The sequence below is a fragment of the Belonocnema kinseyi genome, chromosome 6, assembly GCF_010883055.1.
Source record: "Belonocnema kinseyi isolate 2016_QV_RU_SX_M_011 chromosome 6, B_treatae_v1, whole genome shotgun sequence".
Lineage (NCBI taxonomy): Eukaryota > Metazoa > Arthropoda > Insecta > Hymenoptera > Cynipidae > Belonocnema > Belonocnema kinseyi.
The window spans coordinates 145,730,642-145,751,932 of NC_046662.1; the positions used below are offsets into that span (position 1 = coordinate 145,730,642).

Genomic DNA, 21,291 nt, shown 5'->3' on the forward strand with positions numbered 1-21,291 from the left:
GATAGATATAAATATAGATATATACATATTTAAAAATCGTATAGTATTTCTAATGCAGTATTTTGTTGACTTCTTAGATCGTGATGATAATAAACATGTATATGGCCTTTTCTCAGAAGTTAAAGGAAACACTATTAATAAGTATAAACTTCTTTTAAAATCTATTAAAGAAAAGGAGAAAGCAAAAAATCAAAAGGACATGCAGCTTGAATGTTCGTGGGGTCTAAGTGCTAATGATAGAAATAAAGATCTAGTGAAAGATAAGAAGCGGAAAGTTGAAACTCAGACACCTTTCAAGCAATATGATGATAAACACAGAGAGAAACAAAAAGCTATTCGAAACTCCAAATTTTCAGATATATTGAGAACAAATGACCTAATATTAGAAAGTGTAAATGATATACCTTTGGGTGTAGACATGAATGATCCGTACTTTGCAGATGAATCAAAAAACCGTTATTCGAAAACAAAAACAAGTCAAAATTCTGCTAAAAAATTAAAAACTTCAAGAGTTGCAGAAGAACAAAATGCAGAACTTGAATTAGTTCTGATGGACAAAAGTGAATATAATAGTAAGAATCATTTTGACATAAGAAGAATTGCAGAAAATGAATCTTTAACAAAGTATAAAAAGAAACGCTCAAAAAGGCAAAATAAAGATGTTTGTAAGAATCAAAATGTCAATTTTAAAATAGATGTCCAAGACCCAAGATTTGAGGCATTATTTACATCCCATAATTTCAACATCGATCCTGCTCATCCTAATTATCGTAAAACAAAGGCTACTGAATCTGTCGTTAATGAAAAGTTAAAAAGAAGAAATATGGTACATACAACCGTGAGTATATATAATATATTAAATTATAAGACAAGAGAAACCTATAGCAGTAATTTTTTACTATAATGAACCATTTCTGACTGTGTAAAATTAAAAGACAAATTAAAACTTCTTGTACCAAAACTCTAATGTATACTCAGATTTTAAATTAACATGTTTGTTTGCAGGAATCAACGTCCAAGAAAAATCGAAATGAAAAACAGATAAATCCAGAATTAACTGTTTTAGTAAAGTCCGTAAAACGTAATTTGGATAAACAGAAAAAAAGAATTGGATAATTTTTGTCTTTTAAAGTCTGGTACATAAAAGTGGACGTTTTCACCTAAACGGAAAATTTGGTTTGTTAGAAGTTGTAATGAATGCAACACGTGTTGAATAAAATAAATATGTGTATAAGGGGCATATTGCCTCCAATTTAAATTGAATATTTGTATAATAGCCTAACCACATTGTCCACTTACATTAAAATTAGGGAAAGTTAGGTAATTGAACAAAATAGTATTATAACCATGTAATGGATTCCACTTATTTTTAATTATTACTAGTGACTATGCTCTGCTGAATTGTCAAGTTTCAAAATTCTAGTTTAAAGGGCACCTGTTTGTTCCTCAAATAATTTACAAACTTCAAGCAACTAAATAAGTTGTGTCTACAAAGAATTATATTTTTAATTTTAGTTTTTACACGGTAATATTTTCAATTAGATCTAGGGCTTATCTAGCTGAATACAATGAGAAGAAAAAAATGTGTTCTTATTATCAAGATAGACTTCATGATACTTGTCTTTTCAGAGTGAAACTGACACTAACATGACACTGCTTCGCGAAAAACACTTTTTTTGCGGTTGGATTTGTGTTCAGCGTGAAAAAATACGTAAAATCAGTGATTTATAAAAAAGATGATCGACATTTTAGAGAGTAAAAATGGCCCTACTGGCTGCCGTTAAAAATATACCAGAGTTGGAAAGACGTTTACCTAGGTATAAGTAACTTTTGACAATTTCAGTTTCTTCCTCATTATACTTTAGTGTAGCTCTATCTACTTTTTCTGTTATCTCATTGTTGGTTTTAATTGCAGAAGACGCGTTATTATAAAACTATTTTAACCTTTTTATATACTTTGAGCTAACTCCCAAATTGTTCAATTTATTTCATATTATACCCAGATTAATTGAAGGGAAAGCGCTATTAAAATCTAAAAATAATGCATAAACTTTCCGTTTTTGGTTATTTAGCTATACTTGTACCAGCACTGTTTCAAATTTATGTAGGAATTTTCAGAGACGCGTCACTAAAGCTCTTTGCAGAAACCGTTTCTAAATTTTCCAAAACTGTAATAGAAATTTCAGCAACGGTAAGTGCATGAAACTCCAGTCACAAAGAAAATATAACTGTAGTTAAGACTAACCACTTCTTATGTATCTATGTTATATGTACACTCATTGTATAAAATATATAATCAAAGTCCATCTTTTATAATAAGAATTTTTTTAACATTTAATATATTGAGTATATTATATAACATCGTTATTTGCATATAAACTTCGTTTGTATATGGTCTTACTTACACTTTTATTTTTAAGCCAATTATATACTAAAAAATTTATATTAAAATTAATGAACCATATAATAATGTCTCTATACATTACATGTTTAGAGAACTTTACTCACAACATTTTTACAAAATGTATTTTATATATTATAAATAATATTTTTGTGTAATTTTTTCAGAAAAAAATAAATTTTCAGCAAATAAATTAATCTTTAGTAAAATAGCTTAACCTTTAACCAAATAAATTAATTTTCAACTGAAATACGAATACTGCCGAAAAAAAATTATTTTTGAAGAGTGGTTCAGCCTAAATTTTCAACAACAAAATTATTTTCTCAAACAAAGAAAAGATTAACTTTCAAACAAACAGTAGCAGTTTTATTCAAGAATGATGAAATTTTTACTAAAACGGATGAATTTTTAAATAAAAAAAAATTTTTTTAATTGAATTTTCATCCGAAAAAGACTTTGTTTTGACATTTCAACATCAAAATATAAAATTACAACAAGAAATAAATCTTTCACGAAAATTATACTTAAATTTTTAACCCACAAATATGATGTTTCAACGAAAGAGTTGAAATTTTAATAAAAAAGGGCAACTTTTTGAGAAAAAAATGATTTAATTTTTATAAAAACAGTTGCTTGTTATACCCAAAAATATTTTCTACCCAAAAATCACGAAAGAATAATAAGAAGATCTGACTCAGTTTCTCCACTTGGAACTAGAAACATTACCATAAGTGGTATGCACATTACAGGAAGATTTGAATTTTTTCGTGCGCAGGCGCGCAGTTGTCCTCTTCCTATGCATAAAAAAGTGTACGAGTGAGAAAGTTGGTCAAATTGATGTAAGTAGAGAGGTTCTGTTCGTTTGTTTTGATGCAGGTGTCAAGTGCCGGTTTGTGGTGCAAGTTACACGCCCAAGAAGGCGAATACGCTTCGCTTTTTTAAAGCTCTCACTGTACGTACAATAAACGTATAATATATTTTATTGTTTTACGTAACTTTCGTTTAATTTTAATAGATATGATTTAGAAATTTAACCTTTACTCACCACCTAAGTGCCTGCGGAGAATTTCTCAGAGCTTCTCAGAACCTTGAGAATCTTTAGCATATACACTGAGATTTCTATCGGTAGGGCGCTTCATTATAATATCACATTATTTGCAATTATCCGTGCTGATTAAATTGTATACATGCTTATAAATACGTAACTTACCAATTTCTAAACTGAGTCAAGTTGACAAACCTTCTTACTCGCACACTTTTCCATGCACAGGAAGAGGACAACTGCGCACCTCCGCACGAAAATTCAAGATCTTCCTGTAATGTGCCTACCACTTACGGTAATGTTTCTATTGCCAGTTTCAAATAGCTTCCAAATGGCAGATGGGTCTCCTTATTATTCCTTCGTGCCAAAAATATGAATTTTCAATAAAACAGTTAAATTTGTAACAAAAAAGAACAAAGACCTTAATACAAAATTCTTGAATTTTAAACCAAACTGTTGCATTTTTATCGAAGAAAGATGCAATTTCTAGTAAAATAGATAACTTCTTTAAATAGAAACAGAAATTTTCGCAAAATAATTGAACTTTCAATCAAAAAAGATTTTGTTTGACATTTTAGCATTGAAATATGAGATTTAAAAAATAAGTAAATTTTCTATGAATACTAAATACCAAACCTTCATGCTTCGTATGCCAGCGGGGTGCGCTTGAGAAACGAGAAGTGCGCTTTAAACTCCGCATTTCTTTACGTCACGATAACTCATATTTATGTTACCATTCAGTAATTTTAGGAAAATATACGTAATTTTCAGAAACCGCTTCTGAAGTTAAAAAAAATTTATTAAGTTTCCTATAAAACTTACAGAATATCATTTTCAGCAACCTAATTTCGTAGATTTCAGTTACTTTAGTATCTTAAATGTGTCGGAATTTTCTGAACATTTCTAAAAGTGAGCGTTAAGAGTAAAAAAATGTTATCTATACAACCCCTCTCCGTTGTCAAACCTGCTTGAAATTCGGGGTTGAGATACGTCTCTGATACCCATTTTTTGAGTCTTTCGTATAGAATTTGTGTAAATATTTTTCTCAAACGGCATCTAGAGAGACTTTTATCTATTACAAGGTTTTTAATAGTTTGCTCTAGATAGAGGTATTCGATTCTTTGGGTATATTATTATTATTAATATTCTGGGTTGAGACCGTCATAGCCCCTGCCGCTTGGGTAGTCCCGTTGCGTCCCTTTAAAGGCCTTGAGAATTGTCCCAAAGCCCTCTCCATAAGGACAGAACCGCTGCCCCAGCTGTTGGCTGGTATTTCAGACTCGTTGATGCAGTAACTGCCTGTGAGTATTACACGTTTCCCCGCAATCGCAGCGCAATGATAGAGAATATTGTGGAAGTCTCATTATCCTTTCCGCACAGACGGCAGAGGGGACTTTCTTCAAGCCCTATCTTATGCCTATGATAACGGAGGTTTCCATGTCCTATAAACCTTTCTGTTAGGACTTTAACTTCATTCCTTCCGAGCTTGAGTATTTGCTTTGCTCGATGAGGGTGTAGCTTTGAGCCCAAGAGTGTTTTAGCCTGTCTGCAGTCAGAGATCAAACCCCACTCATTCTGATGTTCCTCAGTCAGCCAACTGTTAATATCTTCAGTGACTAGCCTATTGGAAACGCCTACAACTGGCTCAGGTCCAGTAGCTTATTCAGTGCCTCAAAGCACTTCCATGCTAGTAGCGACGTGGTAGTCGTTCCATTCAGGACCATAATAGCAGTCCTGCTGTCTGAGTGGATGCGAATGTTTCTTTTGTTGCCATACTCCATTGCCTTATAGACGCACTGGAGCAAGGCCATAATCCCAGATTATAGGACGGTTGCGTAGAACCCCATCGCAATTTTGAAGCCCATTCCGTTCCTTCTGCGATATACATCTGTTCCAGCGTTCTCCTTTTTGCTGGAGCCATCTGTAAACCAGCTGTCTGCATCACTGGGCAGGTGTGTATCACCGTTAGCCCATTCCTCTTTCGTGAATTGGCTACCTCGGTACTTCTTGTAGAAAAGGTAGCGACGAGTGGACATTTTGTCCCTGAGCATGCTCAGTGTCGGCCTCCTCGCGATGTCGATTGGTATCCGCATAACTGTTGAGATACTGCTATCGTTTACAATATTTAATCAGAATCAGTCCCCTGATCCTTTCCAGTCGGGACTTCACAGTAGACAGTTCGACCCTGCGCCACCAGAAGACTGCCGCATAGGTTGGTCTGGGTCGCAGGATCGCTGTGTAGATTCACATAAGTGTCTCCGGTTTCAAGCCCCACCTTTTCCCTATGGCTCTTCCACAGAGCCAAAGAGTCGCTACTTGCTTCTTGCATTTGTTTCACAGGTGCTCGTTTTATGACAGCTTCTGATCCAGAATGACTTATAGATATTTGGCTTGCCCTTTGATTTCAAGTTTTTGTCCAGACAATTTCCATGTACTCGTGGCTCCTCATTTGTACCTTCTGGTGAATACAACTACATCCGTCTTACTTGGACTGACTGATAGTCCAGTCCTCGTACACCATAAATCTACTATTCTTAGTGCTTGCTGCATTACTCCGAAGAGCGCATCTAGATGCTGACCGCGCACTATAACTATTAACTATAACGTGGTGGCCCTGACTCGTGAGTAGATGAAACGGTTCATCCACTACCAGGAAACATAGCAGGGTGATAAAACACCTCCATGCGGACATCCCGAGTCAACGGTTCCACATAAAGTGGTATCACCCTTAGTCGTGGTTAGATTCCTATTGTCCAACATATGGCATCTCCATTCCCAGATTGCAGTAGGCACACTGCGCGATCAGGGCCGCGCTGGTCACCTCTCCAGAGGTGTAGTTAAAGGCTCCTTCGATATCCATGAAGGTTCCAATCGCGAGGCCTTTCTGCTTCAGTTGTCCTTCAATTAGGTTAACTGCTGTGCTTAGGGCCGTCTCAGTCGAGTGACCAGCCCAATAGTAGTGTTGCTTCTTGTGAAGGAGACTACTTGACAAGACCTTATCGCGGATATATCTGTCCACGAGTCTTTGAACTTTTTTTAGTAGGAAAGATGTGAGGGTAATGGGTTGGAAATCCTTGGGTGAAGTATAACTGATCCTGTCTACTTTCGGAATGAAGACTAGCCCTAGCAAGTCTCACAATCGGCCCAATGATGATCTCACCAGCCCTCTTTAAGGGGACTGGATATATGCTATCCGGACCAGGAGACTTTTAAGGACTGAAGGACTTCAGGGTCCACCTGACCCTGGCTGGGGTAACAATCTCGTTGGGCAGCCGCTGTTTCGGGCCCAGTTGGGCCACAGGCAACTTCGATTGCCTCGGAGGTACCGTCCCCTCTTCTCCTAACTTTGTGAAGCCCGAAAAATGTGCTTGATCAGGTGATTTGATCAAGAAATTTTAGAGTCCCGAGAATAGCATCTGGATTTCGAGAAAGCAGCTTATCCAGTCTGGCCGCCTCTGCTCCTTTCTCGATATCAGTACAAAAGTTGTTCCAGCTTTTATGCTTTGCCTGACGTTTTGCACTCCCATACGCATCCCTCATCGATGTGAATGAAGTCCATAGTTCCTTCGTTTAGCCAGAACTGGCCCGTCTGAACCTCTCTCTGGTTTCCCTGTGAAGCTCTTCGAGTTTCACATTCCACCAGTGTGTCGCTCCAGCCTTTCGGACTTTTGAAGGTCAACAATTACTTTCATAAGTAGATTTGATGGCTTCCATGAAAATCTTGGCCGCTATCTCCAGGGTATCCACGTGTCTAATTGACCTGGGCACCCCTGAAAGTGCACTTCTTAGTTCTGTGGAAAACCGATCCCAGTCCGTTCTTCTTGGATTCCTGACACGTCGCGGTCTTCCCCGTATTAAAAATATCGTAAGTCAGTGGTAATTAGTTATTCCAATAGGTCATTACCTCTTAAATTAATGTCCGTGCTGCCCCACAAAGTATTCTGGGAGTTAGCATCACAACCTAACAGAAGAGGAAGATCCCTTACCTTGCAGTATTCCACCTGTGTGCGTACCTCCACTGGCGGATTGTTATCGCTGTCATATGGAAAGTAAGGCGATCCCATGACTAGCCTTCCTATTCCTTTAAGATCCGTAACTATCACCATCAGGTCTCTGTAACATAGCTCAAGCAGCTGGACAACGTTGGCTCCATTCGCCAGTATGCAAACCCTTGGATTGGCCGCCTTGGGGTCGCTGTAACATACGCCAGCTTCCCTAGACCCCTAATGGTATCTCAAACTAACCAGGATTCCTGGATTAATGTGATATCTGTGTGCCTCGCAGTCATGCCCCTCTGCAAAACTACAGAAGCGCCTTTGCTGTGATGCAAGTTAATTTGGGTATTGTTAGTCCGGGAAAAGTGTCCTCTTCTTGAGGCCTATCGTGCCTGACGATCCGCCAGGACGCTGTCTTAATCGACGGGTCGAATCCCTCCATACAACGGACGCCCACATACGGGACTACCAGTTTACCTGGGAACCAGGTCGTAGCCTTAACCATCCTCTGGCGCAACTCAATTCGACTCCCCTTATGAGATGCGCCTTCCCGAGGCCTTGTCTCGATTAAAGTATTATATAGCCAAGCTTTAGCCACTGGGTCAGCTGCCACAAATACAAAGACCCCTCCCCCTGCCATTGAACTAGGGTCACTTTTTCGACCGCCCTCCAAGTAGCCTTCCTGAAGAGCTCTAAATGCTCTGTAGTGAGCAGCGAGTCCGGATATCTCGTATCCGTCACCACCACCGTCAGGGGGTCAGTCCTCTGAGCGGCCGTCAGTTCAACCCCCGATGACTCCCTATTCTTCAGCTGCTGTACCGCCTTGTGCCTCTTCACAGGCTTAGCCGTTACCCCGGTAAGGTGCCCTCTGAGCCCCTTCCTCGCGTTTGAGCCTCAGTGCGGGTTATCGGCGATGTGGTCGCCGATGTACCAGGTTCTGCAGCTGCTCCACTAGCCCGCTGAGCTTGCCTCCTCGTCTCCAATTCAGGGAACCGTTGATGCGTTCCGTCTTATTGGAGGACTGATTGGCGACTCCCGTTTTCATAGCCTCATTCAGAGGGACCGTCACACCCTCAGCTCCCGGAGGAAATGGGGACACAGCCGCCGCACAGTAGGGTATTTTGGATTTGTTCCTGCAAATAATCGACGACGCGTCAATTTTCAACCGAATTAAATTTTTTTTCAATACTCGTGAATAAATTTACAGTCGGAAAGATACGCCACTATTACGGTTTGAATCGTCAGTACGTCAAAAAAAAACGTCGACCAATGTCGGCAGTCGTCGGCCGATTTTTAGGCTATTCAGATGTCAGTAATATTTGGTAATTCATACAAACAATGCTTCATGCTCATTGTTATATATGTTTTCAAGCATTACACGTGCAAACCTTTCTATTCTCATTCTATTTTTGCATTAAAAGTTTTAAATAATAGTTAATAAATGTTCATAACGTTAATACTTTAATTTTCAAATTATTCAACCGAGAAACGTTTATTCTAAAGATATCAACGAAAGAGTATTTCATAGAATTTTAAATATTTTTGTCTTATAGTTTTTATGTTTATTTTAATAAAATTATTATTAATTTATTATTAATTATTATTAATTATTTTAATAAAATTATAAAGCGAATTTTCATAAAAATACACTAGTTTTAATACAAATACATACTTGAATTTCTAACTCGAAAATGTGTGTCTTGAACAAAACAGGGAAAAGGTAAATTTTCAGTAAAAAAACAACGAATTTTCAAATATTACTAATTTTTTATGAGATTAAATATTCTGCGTTGAACTACTTCATTATTTGTTTCAACAAATCGATCATCGACGTGTCAACGCAGCGTTTTCACCTGCCCGCCAAACATATTTACAGACGGCTAGAAAAAAAACAAGCAATGGATTTATAAGTTATAAAGTAGAAAGAAAGAGAAATCAGAAATAGTTCAGTACCCGGGTGGCACGTGTGTTTAATTCTTTTCGCATTCGTCGGTTTTGGCATCAGGCATTCTCTGTTGAATTAAGAGTACATAAGAATGTAAATCATGTGATGAGCTAGGCGATACACCATAGAAGAGAGTATACGCAATTCCTCTTGCGTTTCTTCCCTTTCTCCCTACTTATGAATCCCGTAAACGAAAATATATGTCTCAGGTGCTGACACATATCAAAAAACCTACGTGCGTGGATCTGATCGAAGCCTAAGGACCAAAATGAATTGGGAAAGAACATCTCCCAGGTAAACATTTCGCAAATCGTAACAGATTCCAATTGTGTAGTCTGTAAAATGCAATCAGGAATTCTTTTTAATTGATAGGCCAATTTCTTTGCGAAATACCATCGAAAGGACGGTGAGAAGCTGACCTACTGTGCTGTCAGCTGTCATTAAAAATAACTATTGAAGGGCGGGTCGCTTAGCGTTATAATGAAGTATAATTTGAAGCAGCAAGAAAGTATGCTAATTGACTTCTCTTTCAAAGTTTTTGTCATGCAGTTAATAAAAGTATACTAATTGACCCAAATTATTTCGATCGTAAAAAATTGTACCACAGAAAATAAATTATCGCTTTTTATAATAATTGAGAAACTTGGATTGAAGCATTCGGGGACTGATTTTTTCTAAGCGTACTTAAGGATATACGGTGTAGTCTCTGCATGGAATAATGACTCTGTATCATTGTGAGTCTAACGCTTTTTGGTTCATCGCAATCACTTTAGTCGCTTGTGTACAGAGTACGTTGGAAATTATTAAGATGATTTAGTTTGTCACAATCTCAGGATGGAACAAAGAGCCGCGATTCAGTTTTTTTTTTCGAACTCGGCAAAAGAACTTCAGAAAAGTGTAATACATTCCAATGCTCTTTAAGAAAGTAGGACTGAAATAAAAAAAACTGTTGTCGTTAAAACACGCTGCTCTTTCTACTCACGTGTTAGAGAATAGGGCGCGAAATTCGCGTACACTTTTCTTTTGCGGAGGACGTCATATACTATGGTTTGAAAACTACCTACACTAACTTAAAGTGTCTATGATCACGTTTCAATAGTCAGTAGACGTTTCTTCGCAAAAAGTGTACGTGAATCTTCGACGTTCTCGTTTTTGCAGGTTGAGTTGGAAAACCCTTATATCGGATCGTTCTCAAGCGATTCCCGGCTATCCTTAAAACGCGCTTACCACTTAAAAACTTTTCTCCGCACGAGACAGCCATTTCTATAAGCAGTTTGCAACATATTTTATGTTTCTGAAGCACTTTTTCCTAGTTTGAAAATAAACTTAATCTCGGCTCTTTGTTTCTTTCCCGAAATAGTGACAAACTGAAAAATCTTAATAATTTCAAACGTACACTGCAAACAAGCAACTAAAGTGATTGTAATTAACCAAAGTGCGTTCGACTAAATTATTTCGCCCTACGTACACTTAGGAGAAAATCAGTCCCCGAACTTTTTGAATGTACTGTGTATAACCTCTCCTGTGATTAACAGATTTGAGAAACATACAGAAAAGGAATTTCGTGCGAGAAAAGACACAACTTCTTTTCTCTTATGTGTGGAAAAGTTTTTAGCAAAGAAGTTGATTGTGCATGACTTTCCAATGTAGCGTTACCTAGCGGTAGTACAAGCGCCGTTACTATCGATATAAGGTTTGTAAATCCCCTTCCGGAAAGAGAAGAAAATAATAATTCCGAGACTAATTCTAATGCCGAAAGGATAATGATGAACTAAGTAGAAAAATTACTCAAAGAATAAAAGTTATTTTCTGGTTTCAGAAATTTTATTTTATTTTATGATCATTAAGTTCTGCTTGGAATACAATTTTTTTAAATAAATGATGCACTACGTAAATGAAATTGCGCCTCAGTTAAAGAAAATTATTGTCTAATTATAAATTATATATTCCAAATGGATATTTCTTTCTTTTTTTTTTAATCTTTGTAAAAATGATTTCCTCTCTCATTTTAATAAAAAGTCGAGTAACAACCTAGCAAAACAAGACTTACAGGAAAGATCCGCAAGTGATAAGCACCTGGAGAAATCTTATTAAGCGGAAAATGTTCTTTGTAGTACCCACAACCAAGATTGACCCATCCTAACCCCTACCTTTTTCGGTATTTTTCAGCCACCACTCTCCAAAGTCTTGAATTTTTGGAATGTTTTACACTACTTTTCTCACGCAGTGCGATTAGATTTTGTGACTTATCTTTTATCTCTCTCACCAAATCTTTTATAGTAATGTATTGAATGGTAATTTTTTGTTTTTATATTCAGGGAAACTTGGAAACTAGCGCTGTGCAAGTCAGTACAGATAACAAGACGGGTTTTAAACTCAATATTGTTGCTTCTATACCCCTATTGCAGCTAGATGCAAGTGTAGCCATGAATTTTATTCCAGAGTGTATGACTTTGCAACAGAGTACCTACTACATACCACAATTCGACGGGAAAAACCCGCGATTAAAAGAATTCTTACAAGACGTAGCAGCCGGTGAACGAAGCGTTTCATATACTGTTGTGGTGACATAACTATCACTCTTTGCCATGGAAAGTTAGATGTTTCTCCCCCATCCCTAAAACATAAAATATGATATGTTCCCTGTTAAAACAAATAGAGACGATACCCTCGTATATGTTTGGTGGCCCCGAAAGAGACCGGTGGTTTCAATTATTAACAATCAGAAGAAATGTAAGTGTTACTGGGGCACCTTCTGGTCAGTTATTTTAGTAGACTCAAGTGGTTTTGCGTAGACGGATCCATATGTGAGAAGGAGTCGAGAGTCTAGTTCCTAAATTCCTTCTGGTGTATAAAGTTGGTTCGCTGGTGGTTGGTGGAAGGTTCACTTTCCCACGGATTATTTGAACATTTTCCAGCGGTTTAAAGGCTTCATTTCACTGTTCTAAATCCTTGGAGATGTGGACTGAGTCAACATTCAACTTAAGAATTTCTCTATCTTAAATTCTTGGACCTCCCGATCTTGATTATGTCAGGGTGGCCTTCAATGTCCCCTGGGTAAATGAAACCCTCTGGAAGAAAGGTCAAACGGCGTTTTGGTTTGGAGAGTAAAGTGTGGGAGTTCGTCCGGACCATCCGCGAATATGGTAGACAGCCTCTCGGCGGTCGAGTGTCGGACATGGCCGTTTTCTTCTTGGCGATGGTGTTTTTGTTGGTGAGTTGGCCGGAAGTTTGTAATCCGGTGGATGGTGATCGTCTTTACTGGGTGCAGTGGATTAGCCACGCTCCCTACAAGCTTGCAGTTCCTTCTCAAGCTGTTTCTGGATGGCCCGGGCCCTCGTTTGGCGGGGTTAAGTTTCATAAAAGAAAATTTAAATGGGTGCGAGATCCGGGAGTTTCCTCGCTCAACAATTAGTGAGAATCAGTGAATATGGTCAATTGTTGAATAATTGTTCATTAATATCAATATAATAGTTTATTATTATTGATTTACTTAGTGTGAAAATAACTATTACTACCATTCTAACTTGCCTTGCTTAATTATAAAACTTTTTCTGAGATACTGATAAATGATCAGCTTACGAGAAAATTCTACTTGGAACCTACAAATTTAGCAAGGCAAGTTTGGGAATAGAATTTGAAATGGTAGATTGAAGATAAATGACTGGGGAAGCAAGGCTCATCGAGGTGAGAGTTGGGAATTCAGATCTGCAAAACCAATACTTGTGATAATCAGAAGTGATAGTTCTATCGAGTCGGAATTCTTAGCTCTCCCTTTTTATACATTGAAGATGTATATGAAATAGTTTCCGAATACCATAAAAGTTTAATCCGAGGTAACAAAGGGATCACAAAAACTTAACGACGTATCCTATAAAGGTATACTTTACTTGGGTTGCACGACGATATTACAGACTTTATTCGAGGCTATTGTCCGCAAACTAAAGAATTGCTTGAAAGGGCTACATTGTGCTGACGGACTACATAACACATTATGCGAGCGACTATGACGATTGGGACCGATTGCTCTTATTCTACATGTCTGCTTACAATACTTCCGCGCACAACCAGAATACTCACCTCTTTTACGCAAGGCCTAGAATTAGAAACGTAAGGATCTTATCTACAAGATTTAATCGTATGACTTTTCGAGGAAGTAAGGTTTATGTATATAACGAAGTGAAACCAAATAAATGCAAAAAACGGGCTGCAGGACCGTTTACTATTTTGGATTCACAGAAAATGGTAATTCTATCCTAGAGAATTAACATACAACCCGTGTATGAGACCTTAAGGCATCAGTCGTGCGAATTACAGCTTCTCTACGATCCAAAGATTGAAGCCCTGCAGACCTGCATCATGAGAATAAGCTATCAGGCGCAGTCTTACTAGACAGAACTGAAGACCTTATGTGGGTGGCTCTGGTCCCTAACCACGCAGATTCCTGAAATATTAATATTTCAAGGTAGGTTAGACGACATTGTACAACTTTCTGACATAGGCTTCGTTCATCTAGCCCCTGGATTACATGAATTTTTAACAAATAGTTGACTGTTCAACTGGTAAAGATCAATTTTCAGCAAAAACACAGGAATTTTAATAAAGAATACATGAATTTCTAAGCAAATAGTTGAATTTGAAACAAACCAAAAATAAATTTTCACGGAAAATGGAAACATTAAATTACCATTTAAAAAACGAATTTTCATTAAAATACATGAGTTTAAATAAAAATAGTTGAAGTTTTAACTGGAAAATATGATTTTCAAGTAAAAAACAATTTTTAATAAAGAAAACATGAATTTTCAAACAAAAAGTTTGATTTTCAGCAAGAAGAGATAAATGTTCAACCCTGGTCGACAGTAGTAACACCAACTACAATTTCAAAAATGGAAAATTTAAATTTTCAGTAAAAAAATTAATTCAAAAAATACATGCATTTCTTAACAAGTGGTTGAACCTATGAGAACAAGCAATCTAATTATTGATGGCTAGTTCTCATGGCCTTCTCGTCACTTCGTTGATATGCCGTGGCTGCGAACTTCCATCCGTCCCACTTAGGCGATATCGACATATACAATCATAGGCGTTACTGATCGTTGGAGCAAGAGAGAGCGCGACAGCGATAATTATAATATGGCGTGCCGCTTCTCTTATATTCATGTTCTCTTGAGACCATAGCAGTCCATAGCATTCTCCGTGAACTTGTTCTACATTCAAGAAGTTCGGTATGAAAAAAAGGGAACATGTAAAATGTTCTAGCGGTCCGTCCGCTCTTCGCACTTTTCGTATCAAGGGTTCTACACCTGGACAAGATTTACATAATCTTAAATAACAGACAGGTAATTTTGTATAAGTTTTTTTAGAGCCGTCGCCTTCTTTCACAGAGACACAGTCTTTTTTCCCAGGTAATTGTCGACTCACGTCAAATTCATAGTAAAAGCCTTTCACAATTTTAACTGTGTCTTCTGATAACTTTTTACCCGGCCTAGGTTTTGGGGATGTTCCAATACCAGTTGTTGTGTGCAATTGTACAGCTTTACGAGCTAAACTGTACGGCACTCCAAACATAGATGTTATTTTCCGAATTCCCCAACCCTTTGGTACCATAGTCAGAAGTTGGACTGCTTAGGATCTATTGGGGTTTTTATTTAATTGAAATTATTTCTTGAAAAAAAGATCCTACTCCATCTTTACTCCATAATTGTATCTTAATTTCGTTCTTTAAGTCTTCTACGTCGTTCTTACTAGTGTCAACTTCAATGCACTTAAACACCTTTTTTAATTATACAATGAGAGTTGCCTTTATCTCAATCGTTTTCTGAATTTGTGCAGTTTTTGTTCGAAGCTCTCTACTCTTTACAAAGGAGGCATTTCCTAAAATCTGTAGGATTTCAGTCAATTCAGAAAGATCTTTTTCCCTTTCGACATCTCCTTTTAACTCTTCAAAAAAGTCGTCATCAAATTGAGGTAAATCTCTAACCAATTAAAAATTCATTTCTTCAGGAGAGTCTTCAGCAGATTGAGGTGATTGCTCTACTTCATCATCAAATGAAGAAGAGCCTCTCTGATTTTTTATTTCTAATCTACATGTGGTACAAATGTATTTGTCTAAGCCAACGGAAAATGTTGCACTAATTAAATGTAAAACTTGCCGAAGTTTTCTTATATCGACTCTACTGTGTTTCTTATTTGCAAAGGGATTAAATTAATTTATTCGCGGCATCTTTTCTTCAATAAGTACACAAATTAGCCTTACTCTTAACGAGATTTCAGACTAAAAATGACGAAACGTGAATTTGAAGTTAAGAGGATTTTCTTTTGTCTCAAAAGTAATTGTTTTGCAGCAAGAAATATCACATGCGACTAACTTCACCTAATCTTGCAGCCTAAATAATTTTGTTTGGTTAAAAAACATATTCACGGGGCTCAAAACAAAACAGACAAGAGGATAATGCTTTTGTTTCAAGATGACTTTTTCTCTGAGTGTTCATAATAATTATGAACATTAATGTTCATAAACAATTTTTGTTAACAAATACACATTGCGATCATTTTTTCATTAATTTTTTTATGTGTGAAATAAACTAGTACTGCCTGGCCAAAGACCCTGGCAGGCATGCTTTTCATAGTGTCAAAAGCTCTTAATTATAATTGTAAGCTTTTGTAACAAAAATTGTTTGTAAAAAATTGTTTATTATAATATAAATATTCTCTATAGACAAACTTCACATTTTGACATTATTTTATGAAAAGGTTCAGTTGATTATGCAAACAAATCATGAAAAAATGGTCGAAGTGTGTATTTATTTACAAAAGTTGATTAAATAATGCTTAAATGTCGGCTATTTGTGACTAATTGTAATCGCACATCAGTATATGCAGTATTTCATACAAAAGCTATAGATTTTAAGTAGCTAGTCATTGCAAATGATGACAAAATGAGTTTCGTTTTCATTAGTTTCTTTATAGCATTATTAAGATTTTTTTGTTAATCTAACCTACTGAGAATAAGTTTTAGTTAATTATTACATCGATTTATGTCAGTTTTTAATAAATTTGAACGTAATTAAATGAATGGTACTTGTCGGGCGTTTTTGTCCCAAAATGTGCTCTTTCCCCACTGTGCGATACTGGGAGAGCACCACGGTGGCAGCGCACGGTCCCACTAAAATGACATTATCTCGTAATCTAGAAGAGTCACCATTAATTTTTTTTTTAAATTAAAGGTGAAATTATAAGGAATTGAATTCTCTTAACAAGAAAAAAGACATTTTTTCCTTCAAGACGAAAAACTGAATTCAAAATTTGTTTAGACATTTTTTTGGTCAAAATTAAACAACATTTTTTTTTGGTTTGAATTTTCAATCCAAAGCGTAAACTTTTATCTATAACACCTACAATTTTCAGTAAAATTCTGTGCATGGTTTCAGAAATATAGATAATTCAAAAAAAGGTGATGCCGAAATTCAACATGGCGTAACTCCCGTAATGTTATACATTTTCAAAAATCTTTTGGACCCCAATTGTCTATTATATAAGACTATAATTTTCCGAAGTTTACTCAAAGTCGAACAACTACTTGCAGATCCTGATATTCCTGACGTATACTGACCCAAAAGTTAAATTTTCAGTAAAAAACGGATTTTCATCATATTGCTTGAACTTCAAAAAAAATAGTTTTGTAATAAAACGCGATTTTTTTTATTAAAGTACATGAATTTTCAAACAAATAGTTGAATTTTCAAAAAGAAAAATTAATTTTTAACCAAAAATGGATAAATTACATTTCCAGTAAAAAAAACGAATTTTCATGCGGGTTTTGGGGCGGTATTGGGGAACAAACCCGACTAGGCCAGTCAACGAAGTACAAATATGACTCTAACTTCGAATTAATTCTGAAAAAGCTAAATTGTTCATTTATAAATTCCAAGTGGGATGTTAAACAACCATACAAATTTCATTAATGTTCAGCCTTGTTAATGTTAATGTTGTTAATGTTCAGTACCTCATTCTGCACCAATGAGGTCCGTTCAACTTTTTTGCATTGTTAACCCTTTATCTAAAAAAAGGAGGTAAAGAACCACTTTGGACAAAACTATTCTTGCCTGATTTAATAATTTTTTTTTGATCCCAGTGAACCTATATTATGTCCATAAGCATTTCTCCAGATTACCTAATACCTCATCCAAAGCAAATTTCGGTAAATTAATTATCACCTTATTTAATAAATTGTTTGCACCCGTCTTCAGTAGGAACTTTGTAAGACGCTTGCTTGAAATGTGTACAAAAGATAACTACAAAGTTTAAATAATTTTCCGTAATTTTCATCATTGAAAAGTAGGCTTCATTGAACTTATGTCAAATTTCTTCGAAAACTCCGAACTCCTACCCGGTTAGAAGCCTTGCATTCAAAGGTATTACAAATTTTGAGTCCCTAAGAATGCCGTTTCTGTCCTTCGTTTTTTAATCCTCATCAGGCGGCGAAAATAATAAGATTCCGATCCCTTTTAAAGCTAATTGGAGCTGCTAGACGTAACCTCCAATAAATTAAAAAAAAAAAACAAATAATTTTCGTTTGTAGCAATAGAAAGCGCTCCAAAATCATCAAATTTGCAAAATCCAGTAGGATTGTATACAAGAAAACATCTCTTTCTCATTAATGGTTCGCTTTGTTCAAATATTATCAATTACAAAAATATAAAATCATGATAAAAAATTCAAAACATTATTTTTTCGCAGGACCTTCCGTGTAGAAATAAATCCTAACATAGGAAAATAACCGATGCTATATTTTAAAACGTTCATTACCCCATTATTATTCGAAAAAACAGTAAATAAAAGTAGCGAATTTTGCTAAATTAAAAGGGATTAAAATTTTTGTATTTCTTGGTTGCGTCTCGGTATTCAGGAGCCTTCTTACCGAATACAACTGCTCTTTGCTAATAATGTACGAAAATTTCCGAAGCAGTCGCCGTGGCTAGGGAGCCGAAGAAAAATGCCCTCCTTTTCCGAAGGTGTCTTAAAACGTGACAGAAGTGGGTGAATACACGTGCTCTGACGTTTGTGGTCCTATGTTTGTCGCTTCGCTCAAAAAGAAAAATGATTTTGTCCCATTCACCGACGATTCATCTGGGTCGTGTGAGGTTAAATTCCTCAGTCACAAGAGTAAAGCAATGGGTGAATTTGAAAATTGCAGATCACTTGTGAGCACGCAGCTGGAAACAAAAATCAAAGTCCTACAAACAGATAACAGAAAGGAGTACGATAATGAAAGTTTCAACGCGTTACTTAAAAAGCATGAAATAATGCGAAGATTGGCACGGAGTTTCTGAAAGGCGTAACAGAACACTGATGGACACGACAAGGTGTCTCTTGATAGAGTCAGGATTATCTGCAACGTTCTGGGCAGAGGTTCTCAATATAGCGAATTACATCCGCAATATAACACCTTCTGAAAAGCTTAACGGCAAGACGCCATATGAAGCTTGGTTTGAAAAGCCTCCAGATGTGTCATACTTCAAACGCTTCGGTATTGAAGTGTTAGTAAATAACAGATCACCAGGTTTACTAAAAATAGAGCCGCGAACAGAAGAAGAAATTTTCCTGGGATACAGCGCAGAATTCAAGGCGTGCCGTGTTTGGCTGAACGATAAAAGGAAGGTAAACATATCTACGGATGTTATTTTCTTGGAGGAAACTCCGATCCGCTTGACCGAAGGTCCCAGGATTTTCGACCGAAAGAAGTTTATCAGCAAAAATCATGAAGTGATTCTGACGAAACAGAATGCGGCGAACCCGTTGTCAAAGTTGATCTCTGCAACAATCGAGAAACAATCATCCGTTCACTCAGAATGTACAAGTGATTCCCAACGATGAGGGTGGTTAAGATGAAGAAAATTCTTCGGAAGGTGAAGATTTCCTTGGATTCGATGTTCCAGCTCCTGTGGGTGCACCAAGATGAGGTAAGCCACGTAAAGTGCGCACTGAACGGCCTGGTAAACCACGGAAAGTCTACGGGGCAGCAGGTAACGACGTCCAGATTTAGCTCACACAGCAAGTGTGTTGAGTCGATTTAATTATTAGGGAGGATCCAAAGATGACAGGCGTTCCTTCGTTGGATATATATTTCTGATGCAACTCGGGACGACTGGTGTGAAGTCAACAAATTTGTTTGTTGAATACAAGTGGTCAAGTGGTCTTGGAGCACGTGGCATCTGACGTTCTGACCAAGGCTTTAACCAGGCCTAAATATGAACAATGTCTTCCTTCACTACGACTATCTAAAGTGTAAATTGTTTATCCAGAGGTTGTCTCAAGGGGAAGTGTTGGATTTGTTAATTTAAATGTACACAACCCTCTGCGTTTATTTATCGACTACGGCGTTTCTTTGTTTCTCACGTCAAAACCTACAGAATGAGTTCGTTGATTCATAACCAGTGTGCTTGACCTTCTGGATCGTTTCATTTCTATGTAAAGAATTTCGGGATGTAAAATTTCTTAATTTAACGTCTGGGAAATAACTAATTATTATTGGTAAGAAAAAACCTTATTTAATCGACTTCTTCCAGACTATTTATATTTATTTATAAATAGTCTCGAAGAAGTCGATTAAATAAGGTTTTTCCTTACCAATAATAATTAGTTTCATTTCTAATTATATTGCTCTTTATTCGTAAATGCTGTGTTTGTTTCTATGTGTTAGTTTCCCTGGACATTTCTAACATTAGCCTCAATAGTGAAAGGTTCTCGAAATGCATTTCTCAGTATTTATGACTACTGATTGAATTTTGAGGGAATAGGCTGATTAATTGGAATCCATATTTTTTCAGATACCTTGAGAAAGGTCTATTCAATTCCATAATCAATATCGGTAAATTTCAGTTAAAAATTGTACAGATGAAACTAGGTACAGTAGTAAAAAGTTCTCGAGATGTATTTCTCAGCATTTATGACTATTTTGTGCATTTGTAGGGGTTAGTCTAATTAATTTAAATCCAGATTTTTGCTAAGATCTTGAGAAAGGTCTATTCAATGTAATATTATGTTAGCGTTCAAATTAGCGTTCCATCAAGATTCAAAACAACTTCATGTTGTATCTTCCAACCAAGGTTCTATCGTGTTTTCATTTTGTCTTGTCTGTCACTAGTCCTGTTATGTAAACTTTTTTATTTATGAATAATAAACATTTGGTTCATAAAAATTTCTGCTTATTCAATTAAGCTTATAATGTAAGAACTACATTTCTGCCAGGTTATGGAGCCAGGTGGCTTTTGTATTATATAACCCAAAAACGAAAATAAAAAAGTTCGTGTATTGAAAAATGAAAATGAAAGCTCAAGCCGTATTAACATGGATCAACACCGACGAAAAGGAAAAGGCAGATTTGTTACTATCTATCAGCTCAAAGGAACTAAAAAACATTAAAGGTTGCGAAATTTCGAGGGATATTTGGTTAAAACTGGAAACGATCTGCAAATCAACGGCACCGGCGCGAAATGTCTCTCTATGGAAACGCTTGACGGCGTACAAGATGGATGCAACTGGTGATATTTCCGAGCAAATGAGTAAATTTTTTGGAATTATCAACGAATTATCGGAATTAGATTTTCAGTTTGAAAATGAACAGCAGTCAATAATGCTTTTACTCAGTCTTCCTAAAAGCTACGATAACCTTCGATGTACCATCGTTGCTCAGACTAAATTACCAGATCCAGAAACTCTAAAGCAGAAAATCCTTGATAAAATTGACACCAGGAAACAAAAAGCCAAGGAAAGTGATCGAAGTGCTATGTTAGCATAGGGAAAATTTAGAAAGAAATTTAATAATAAGAAAACAGAAAATAAAATAACATATGATTCTGAAAAAATATTTAAGCTTCAGTGTCATTGATGCAGACGAACTGGT

The 21,291-nt window shown here is 36.4% G+C and overlaps 1 protein-coding gene across 5 annotated transcripts in view; it reads left to right on the top strand.

Moving 5' to 3' along the window:
- Window positions 1–1,263, top strand: part of LOC117174319 (ESF1 homolog) — a 247,024-nt gene extending 245,761 nt beyond the window's left edge. For all 5 annotated transcript variants that reach the window (XM_033363327.1, XM_033363328.1, XM_033363330.1 and 2 more), the window contains 2 exons: window positions 78–838; window positions 1,006–1,263. In XM_033363327.1, coding sequence (XP_033219218.1) covers window positions 78–838; window positions 1,006–1,116 — 872 coding nt within the window. In that variant the 3' untranslated portion in view covers window positions 1,117–1,263. The remainder of the gene's footprint in view (window positions 1–77; window positions 839–1,005) is intronic.
- The last annotated feature ends 20,028 nt before the right edge of the window (window positions 1,264–21,291 follow it).